At 40.5% G+C, this 9,985-nt stretch overlaps 1 protein-coding gene across 1 annotated transcript in view; it reads right to left on the bottom strand.

Moving 5' to 3' along the window:
- Nucleotides 1-9,985, bottom strand: part of LIN54 (lin-54 DREAM MuvB core complex component) — a 34,942-nt gene that overhangs the window by 7,843 nt on the left and 17,114 nt on the right. The window contains exons 5-10 of the mRNA XM_009283667.1: nt 8,390-8,545; nt 5,933-6,149; nt 5,109-5,182; nt 4,762-4,959; nt 3,078-3,169; nt 1,790-1,861 (exon numbers count right to left, since the gene is read on the bottom strand). Of these exons, the coding sequence (XP_009281942.1) occupies nt 1,790-1,861; nt 3,078-3,169; nt 4,762-4,959; nt 5,109-5,182; nt 5,933-6,149; nt 8,390-8,545 (809 nt within the window). The remainder of the gene's footprint in view (nt 1-1,789; nt 1,862-3,077; nt 3,170-4,761; nt 4,960-5,108; nt 5,183-5,932; nt 6,150-8,389; nt 8,546-9,985) is intronic.

Raw genomic sequence — 9,985 nt, 5'->3', positions numbered from 1 at the left:
TCAGTACTTAAAGGGGGCTTATAAAAAAGATGGCGGCAGACTTTTTAGCAGGGCTTGTTGTGACAGCACAAGGGGGAATGGCTTTAAACTAAAGGGGTGTAGATTTAGACTAGATATAAGGAAGAAATTTTTTATGCTGAGGGTGGTGAAACACTGGAACAGGTTGCCTAGAGAGGTGGTAGATACCCCATCCCTGGAAACATTCAAGGTCAGGTTGGACGGGGCTCTGAGCAACCTGATTTAGTTGAAGATGTCCCTGCCCACGGCAGGGGGGGTGGACGTGAAGACCTTTGGAGGTCCCTTCCAACCCAAACTATTCTATGACTCTACGATTCTAACTAGGTTAGAGTTGCTCTGGAGTCCACTAGAACCCTTCATCTGGTTGAATTGCATTTTGGTGATTTTTAGCATCCTGAATGGTCCCAGGGACAAACTACATCAAAAGCTTTTACAACCTGTAATAGCTCTCCTTTCTGTCCTGTTTAAAATTCAGTAGTGGAACGGTCCTGGTTTCCAAAACAAACAGCGCCAGCATCAACCCAGAGCATCAGTGAGCAAATAACTTCTCCGAGTTCTCTTCTTCTTCTTCTTCTTTGTGCCTACCTTCAACATTCATTTGGGTAAAAGCAACTCCCCTTCCAGACAGGAAGAAGTTTTACTACTGAGAAAGCACCTTTGCCAGAGTGAATTAGCCATTTGCTCTGCACGAATACCTAGCCACTTAAAGATATAATTACAGTAATTTACAAGAAAAGTTTGTTTCCAAACAGCATTCTGAAGGTGCAAAGCATCACCAGTGATGCCATTATTCTCCCAGAATTTCTAGAGCATTCAGGCGACAAAGACTAAAGTAAGTGGAAAACCCTAAGCATCTAATATACATTTAGCACTATGAAGTCAGTCACATACATTGTAAAGCATCTGAAAAAACAGCTACACATCTTCCTGTTTACCATGTGTTCTGTGCAACAGACAATTTTGAGGCTAGGAAGCACAGGGCACACCTCCCCACACAGAGGTGGGGTGCATTACATGAAAAGAAACCCAAGCTGAAAAGTTTAAACACACTTCTTAACTTGGGTTCAGATATTCTTGCATCACTTTCCCTTTGAGTAGCACACCATCGATTTCCTCTTCATAGTCTAGGATTCAGGGAACCACAGATTAATTTCAGTATCTCCTCCTGTTATTGTCCCAAAATCGGTAAAGTGACTTTGCCTCAAGTTAAAGAAAACTTAGCATCTCCTCAGCTTAAAATGCTTTTATGTCAAATTCTTACAAAGACAGTGAATGGAATAGCAAAATATCTCATGAGGATGAGCAAGACTCAGACCTATCAGTGAAGAACCACTTGTCTATTCAGTTATTTAAGAAAAGATACACAAGCCCAATTTTTCTGAAGTACTTGATACAGCATGGTATTACTGATGTGCTTCACAGCACATAGATATATATATACACATATAGTAGATGCCCATTGATGATACCATGGGATGTCATTTCACTCATAGCAACGACACCACAACTACAGCTGCTGAGTGGGATTGGCTCCACCACGCAACAAGGCTGCAAAGTTAGAAATTTGTAAAATGTTAGGGTCCATATAGCTCACGGGAGTTGCAGAATTACACAGGCACCACAGCATCTCCACCAATATCAACAGCAACCTTAAATTAGTATCTAGACATAATATTTCTGACATACTTAAAAACATAATATTCTGATACTTGGCATAAATTTGTGATGTCAAAAATAAGGCTTAAAAAAACCAAAACCAAGCTGTACTTACAATTTCAAACATAGAGACTTAGTACAATTGCAAGGCTTCCTGGGGCGGTTTGCAGATTCAGAAGGAATTATTCTGTGAGGGGGAAAAACTGCATTTATATACACACACACTGTTTTATCAGTTTCTTCCTATTTTAAATTCAAGTAAATACCTCATAATAAAAACTTCAAAAAAATCTTTATATTCCCCTTCCATTAGCTTTTTGGCTGACTGCGTTTAAGTAACTATTATACATAGTGCCTTTCCAACCCAGAAAGAGCTGGGTTATTTGCTGGAAATCTGGCTGCATGCCTAAAGTAGAAATGAGGCTTAAAGCTAGAGGAAGCATCATAACTGAAATCTGGAATCATGGAAAACTTCCCCAGAACCCTTCTACATGCAGGGGGAGTAGATCCAACCAAGGTTCACACAACATGATTATGCCTTTCCTTTTGTTCTAGTTGAAATAAAAAAAAAAGCTCCAGAGTAATGGGAAAGCAAGTCAAAACATGGTATTCAGTTTATAGATACATTTTACATCAGACACAGTCTTTAACTGCTCTTAAAACTCAGATTTTGGGTCACTAATCGCTTTTGATGAGATTTGTTCCATTCCTATCCAGCAATTTCTGCACATAATACCAGGGAGATTAAATCAAACCCATTCATTTGAATAGCTGCATCTGGATTTGGGATTAGTTTGCATCAGTTGAGGTTGCAGCAACAAAAAGCACCTTGGCATTTACAATTTCAACACAAAAGGACTGTGCAGAACAGCTAAGCCTACAGGATTGGCAAAGGGAAAATAATACGTTAGCTGTTATTTTCATCCTTAAAGGAAAAATACAAGACTGAAAAAAACTAAAGCCTCCTATCAGGACCCATTTTGGGCTTTAGTTCCATTTTGCTGTTCGACTGGATTTCTGCATGTGCTAAGCATCTAGCTCTTATATCATCCAGCACCTCTTTCCAGCAATGTCGAGAAATAGCTGAGGCCTGTAGCTCCCAGGTGCCGATGCAAAATGAAGAATGAGCAACAGGGAGCTTTCAGGTCAACTTCCTGCTACATGAGTTCAAAAAACAGAAAGGAAAACACAGCTTTGATCAAGAGACTGGCTCAATTGTCAGACAGATCCATGTCCTTTAGTCAGAGGTAATAACCACACCACAGTATACCTGATTTTCTTGGAAAATCCCCCAAACCAAACTCCAACACCTCAGCTCCCACCCTTCCTTATAATGGGACTGAAAGAAGATGCTCATTCAGCAGCCTATACTGCAGGGTTTGTTTTTTTTTTAAAACACTCACCCATTGAATGGTAGCCGTGCTTGGGACTGGATACTAGATGTCCCTGTAAAGCCAGTGTTGCTTGCTATAGATACATACGATGATTGTTGTAGCTAACAAAACAAAAAGGTAATGCATAACATAGAAGAAATTAAAGTATACACAAGAGGATGTGTAGCTAGTCTTTTAATTACCTTTCCAGATATTGTTATAAAAATAATATGCTTGCAAGGATAGTTTTAGACATTTGTAGAACTTGGACCAGGCAGCAACCTCCTGCCTCCATACTTAGCATAAAAACATTATTTTAGGTGATATTTTTGTTCTCTATTACAGTGTCTACAGCCATACAGATAACACAGAGATTACAGACAGAACTGTTCAGACCACAAAAAGTTCCAGCTCCTAAAAACATGCTCATTTTCCCCTTCTTTTCCTAAGCAACCTTGCCCCTAATAGAGCAGGATCACTTCCTGCACAAATTACTTTAGTAGGCCAAAGGGGACAGATTGTGTCCGGAACACAAAACCTCTGAGGAGAGGTCCAACAAATGGTATTATTTAGTTTAAGGTAAGATTTGTGGAAGTGGACTGGAAGGACACTAAGAGTCTTCAGGGTCAAACTGCAGCTGTGACAAAAACAGAAGGGAACCAGAAATGAGGTTGGTACCAGTAATGCCATGAGCTGTCAGAGTCTTGTTTGTGCAGACTGGCTGGTCAGCCTTCAGCAGAAGGTTTCATTTATTCTCCTTTTCATTCTGAATGTTGGTCAGATCTTGGCAAAGAGCAAAAAACTAATCCCTAGGCCTGGGTTGGTATGACTGGTACCCCCTGCTCCTGATATGTGGTTAGCATAACTAACACCGTTTTATAATGCAAGGAGCCATTCTCTGTGACTGAGTGGGTCACATATTTATTCCCTTTCCCCTCATTATCAGGCCCTGAAGGTCCTGTGAACCAAGTAGACAAACCAAACAGATTTCTTCTTCCCCTCACTACTGGCCTCAAGATTCCTGGGCACCAGGCCAATTACTCCCTTCCTTACTGGCCGTGAAGGTCTCAGGCACCCAGACAACGAGGTGGTGGTGATGACCCTGTCACAGAACAGGGAAGCATAACAGCACACAGAGCACTGTCTATAAAATCAAGCAGGTACAAGTCCTAAGTGAGGAACTTGGACTGGAACTGCTGCTGTACAGTGAGACCATGACCCCCTGGTCGCCAGGGACGCCTCCACTGACTTCTGCTTCCTCCAAGGACTGAGTAATAAAAGTAAAACATTTATTCTTTTATATGATTTTCAAGTCTAGATTGTGATTGTTATATTGATAAAGCAAGCAAGTCAGTATTAAGATCTGACCCGATCTCCAGAGGGTCTAGGTGATTAGAAATTATAAGTTAAGTTGTATTATAAATTCTGTACTATGCTACTTATGAAATTGTACTACTCTGATTCTGCTTATAGAAATCCTGTGCTATTCTGATTATAAATTCTATGCTATGCTAATCAAAAAATCCTGTTAAGAAAATAAAGCTTTAATTGTAACTACGATTTAGTGCCATCATCATTCTGCCAAGGATCCTTAAAAGAAACTGTCTGTCTTCTTAGTGTCAGGTGACAGTTGGGAAGCAATATCCTTTAAGAGGAAGGCAGTATGTTCCACAACAGCACTATTTCCTTATTTATCTCTGGGTTAACACCATACCTGTGTGACATACTGAGCTGGAAGGACTGCATACCCGACATTTCCTGTGCCAGGTGCTGGTGCCAGTACAGTGCCCGGTGGGAGGTTGGTGAGGTTGGGCTGTATCTGTGGCAGTGGAGTGGCTGGCATAATAAGTCTTTGTTGGGGCTGACTAGTAGTAACTATCTGGGAAGTTGGGTTGATCGGTTTGGGCACCACCTGGAGATAAGAGAGGTCTTTATGAAGTCATTGTTTTGTTGATTCAGAATGCGTTTTTATTAATAGAACATTTCATTACAGTGCTGAAACTGGACTTTTTTGCGCCCAGCCAAAATAAGTCAGGAATATGCCTGTTACATTTGGCTCACCTGTTTCACAGTCTGCGCTGGCACTATGGGAACAGACATCCGCACTGGGGTCGCGTTCACCACCACTGGCTTTGCTAGTATCAAGAAACAACATCACATTAACACACGTTATTCACTCAAAGTCCACAGTTCAGTCCTCCAGACTTTCACATGCACATAACGCAAAGGTACTTAATACTGTAACTATGTGCTGAGATTAATTGACTGAACTCATGGCACATAACACTTATGTCTAAAGAACACCTTTGTAAACAGGTATTTGGCACAAGAGTATGTGCACACATTTCACAGCAATGGCTTAAAAATCAGCTTGGGTGCAGAGGTCCTCCGGACACTGGATTTCCCTTGGCAAGAGGAGAATACAAAAAACACAGCTTGGTTTGAAATCTTTTATTCCATCACAGCTCCGGAAAGCATGGACAGAAACCAGCAGAAACATCGGGCACTTCTAAAGCATTTTACATGGAAGGATCTTCATGTTGCAAGAGTTTTGGCAGTATCTTTGTGGGCTGTCCTGGCCTCACACTTTTCATACAAAAGATCTGGGACTTGCCACAAGTCACCCACAAAGCTGGTAAACTAGGGAAAAGCAACCTAAAATGCTCCAAGGATTCAGGCCCAACTACAGAGCAATTTGACAGAGGGGCATTTCCACATACAAACCAGAGGTAATAGTAGAATATGAAATTTATAGGAGTCTACCACAAAACCAAGTATATTGGCCCTCTTGATAGAACTCTTATATACTCACTTTAATCCTTACAACACAAACAAGAAAAACAAGAAAAACTGACTTCAGACAATACAATAGCACCAGCACTTACCCTGTTGAATAGGCTGTGTATTTGTACTGGGATTTTGACTGGCCGATTGGGTTGAACTATTGGCTGTTGTGGCAGTAACAAGTCTGACATAATGGAACTTGCTTCCAGGTACCTGAATCTGCTGAACATTGGGTGCAGTTGCCAAGGGAATAATTGTCTTAAATTGAGATGTACTCACTCCTCCTACAGTAATGGTCTGCACTGCTGATTTCACAGCCTGTTAAACCAACACAGACAGCACAAAGTTACTTGTACAAAGGCTGAAAGAACATAAGCATGTTTATTCCTCAATTTGTTAGTTAGCAACTCTTTAATCCATTCGTATCCTTGAGAAGCAAGTCAGTAATTCCCATTTTTGCTTTTAAAAGTAAAACAGATACGAAGAGATTAAATGCTTCTCAACAGCTCAGAGCAAACTCAGTTCCATTTTCAATGCTCTACACCAAATACCAGAGTAAACTAATATTGACGTGAGTAGGGAGACTCAGTCCACTTCCCCAGATACAATGTCTGCCAAAAACACTTCAGGTGACTACAGAGAACATTGCTCAATTTGTATTCAAAATCACAACAAACCAACCTAGAAATATTCCTACTAATAAAAACACATGGTAAGAACTTGCAGAACTGTTTGTGCTGGACTGTGGCATGATTTATCTCTGTGTGTACAGATACGTCCTGTTAAGACAGTTTGCGATTAATACACAGAAATCGCTGTGCAGCCCTTGAGAAGGAAATGGAACAGAGTCCATAAACTGATAGCTGAAGACATGAGAAAGAGGGCACAAGCTGAGAAATGAAAGAAGCAAGAACAATGAAGAGTAGCAAAACAAATTTATTAAGAAAAAAAGTAAAAAGGGGAAAGAAAGGGAGTTCAGCAGACCTGTGCTACCTCATCACAGCTGGAGTAACGGTACATGTGGAATTTGCAAGACTATCTTTCCAATTTCTCTCAAACTACAGACTGATAACAAGCATTTGTTTCACTTACACACATTCATAAGTCTACCGGTTTGATAACGGCCTCTTTTTCCAGCCTTGCTGACAACCTCAAACCTTGGTTTATTCCTCCTTTTTCTCCTTCCATCTAACTTCTTTTGGAGTTCAGCTTTTTATTCTCAGTATCTTTTAATATCGATATTAAATGCCAAATCCTTGGCATTAAGTTTTACTATTAAATTTGGTTGATAGTATGATGTGACTTCTTATTAGAACATTTTCCCAGCTCCCCAGCTTTCAGCATCTACACAAATGAAATCTCAATTTGCACATATTTCACTAGAAATATAAGCCCGGTCTTTTAAAAGAAGGTGTTTTCTTCAAAATAAGCGCTATCTGCAAGCACAGTCACAGCCTAAGTGTTATCACAGGGAGACCAGCATGGGCAAAGTTCTCTCTAGCACACAAATTAGTGGCTGCTATCCAAGGACAACTGGGAAAATCGCAAAATTCAAGTGACAGTTCTTCTAAAGGCATGTTCTTGAGCCCAGTGAAGACAGGTGAAACCCTTGTGTTGTGTCAGATAGCTTTGGATTAGAACTCAGTATGTATACCACACAGTCATCTCCATTTTGTCACTTAGGGTGCTTGCATTAGAGTGACTTAACCTCAAAAAGACAATTTTGCCAGTTTTACTCTGAAAAGAAAAAAAAATTCAAATCATGATCAGCATTCCAATTATCACCTGTATCAGTAAGACGAGACTGGCAAAATCTGCCGGAGTCTCTGGTCTTGTGCTGTACATGCAACTGTGTCCCCTCCCTGCTATATCCACTCTGGTTATTTACACTCATACGCATCCCTTCATGTTTACCAAAACAGGAATACAGACATTAAGATAGAAAAAGATTTATCTAAGATTACAAAAGAGTAAAAAAGTAAGAACTGTAGTTTGCAAGAAATATCAGCTTTGTCTTGTCATTCATTAATGCAAATCAATTTATCAAAGCTATTATGGAAAACCCTGATATTTTTCTAGAAATGAGACACGGGAAATTAATAATTTCTAATTCTGTAGGTCTCAGACCATGGTGTCTTACTTATGCAGACCTCTACCACAAGAATATGAACTCCACTGTTGCAAACCTCAAACACCTGGAAAGCAGCCCTAGTCAGTGGCATAGAAACACTGGTAAAAGAGAGAGCCACCCAAAGAACTCTTCCTCGTGTCACAGGGAACCTTTCAGATGACTTGGGAGATTCATTATACAGAGACAAGAACTTGCACCAAGTGAGGCTTTCCACACTGGAAAGCTGTTTTCTAACAGCATGCCCTTGTATAGGCTTGCAATGGTTTGCACCCCTCAACTGAAGAAGTGCGTGCTCCTCAGGGCAATGCTTTTGCAATTACAAGAACATCTTGGGACTGACCACTGCCAATTTGCGGTTCAACACTCCAGTTTCCTGCAAGCAACGAGACAGAGACATGCTAGAAGACAAAGGAAAGTCAGTTGGTACCTGGGCGGTGGTGTGGTTGACTATAGCCTTCCCAGGGGAGGAAGGTGCTGACTGCTGCACTGTGAGGATCTGCTGTCCTAACGCTACATTCAGTGGGACGCTCACCGTCTTCTGGGGGGAGTTGGGAGGCTGGGAGGCCACTGAGACCACTGTTAGCTGCTTGGCAAAACAAAGAAGCAGTTTAAATCTCTGCGCAGGATACAAGACCCTGTACATATACATTCCCCTCCTCATGAAAGTACAGTTCTCCACCAGCGCAAAGAGTTCTTTCTGTGAACAAGGGTGCTGTATTTAATCACAACTTACACGGGTCTGACCACGCAACAACAGCACACAGACACATTAGAAACTTCAAGGCATTGCTGGTTTCCAGCACCAAAAGGCCCCTGCAGAAAGCTAGCATTGCTTCATTGTTTTGGTTTGTTTGGTTGGTTGGTTGGTTAGTTGTTTTTTTAAGGAAACTAGCCCACTGAAGCCTGAGCATTGTCAGGATGGATTTTCTGAATAACAGCTTTATAATCAGTACTATGACTATTTAATCATAAATGGAAATTTTAAAGGAGAGCTGTGGAAAGGGAAAAAAAAAAAAAAAGAGATCTCAGCTTACACTACTGATTCAGCTGAAGTATAAGAACATCAGTATTTTCAAATCTACTTTCCAGATTCCCGTAGAGATCCAGTCTTCTGACCGCATTTCTGCAGACTGCAGTGTCTGAATACTCTATAGACATACCCCTTCCAAGGTTGGTTTTCTACTTTTTATTCTAAACTTCCTTCTTTATGTTTTAAGAAAACTCCCAATTTTTGAAACCATTTGCTCATTGTTAATTTTTATTCTAAATTTGTATTTTTTTTTTTTACTTCTTCCTCATGTTGCTTCCCTCACTAATAATTCTCAAACACAAGTCCTTCGCTCCATTTGTATAACATTACATAGCTAAAGCACGGCCAAACTAAGAGAATTGTTTACTCTTATGCTAGTTTTTATACATGACATTTAGTTTGTATGCACTATGCATCTTGCACCCGCCCCTTCCTTTCTCCAGCAATACTCCTCAAGACAATTTTATCAAGTCTAAAATACAAGCATCACCATGACACTCATCTGTAACACAGCTTACAACGGATGAGTTACCTCTTCCATCTGTTGCCCACCTATGCCAATCTCTAGCTCTGTATTTGTCAAGGACCATTGCAAATCTCGTTTACTTCAGACGTGATTATGGAAGACTAAATTATCTATGCAATAGCAGGCAATGGTTAATAAGTGCTGACCTATTAAGATCATTGAGGTCTCCTCTTAAACAGTCTGTTGACGTTTTATAAAGGCATTAAAAAAAAACCCGTTTAAGTACTGGGCTAAGAGAGAACAGCCACTCTCAGAATGGATGCTTAGGGAATGGCAAGAAATGGCAGGAATGGGAAACTAATGCAGTAATGCATATTGTGCTGGTTTTGGCTGGGATAGAGTTAATTTTCTTTCATTGTAGCTAGTATGGGGCTATGTTTTGGATTTGTGCTAGAAACTGTGTTGATAATACAGGGATGTTTTCGTTACTGCTGAGCAGTGCTTACACAGAGTCAAGGCTTTTTCTG

This window comes from Aptenodytes forsteri, unplaced genomic scaffold (assembly GCF_000699145.1).
Source record: "Aptenodytes forsteri isolate BGI_AS27 unplaced genomic scaffold, ASM69914v1 Scaffold342, whole genome shotgun sequence".
NCBI classification, from domain to species: Eukaryota; Metazoa; Chordata; class Aves; order Sphenisciformes; family Spheniscidae; genus Aptenodytes; species Aptenodytes forsteri.
This window is presented reverse-complemented; position numbering and strand designations above follow the sequence as displayed.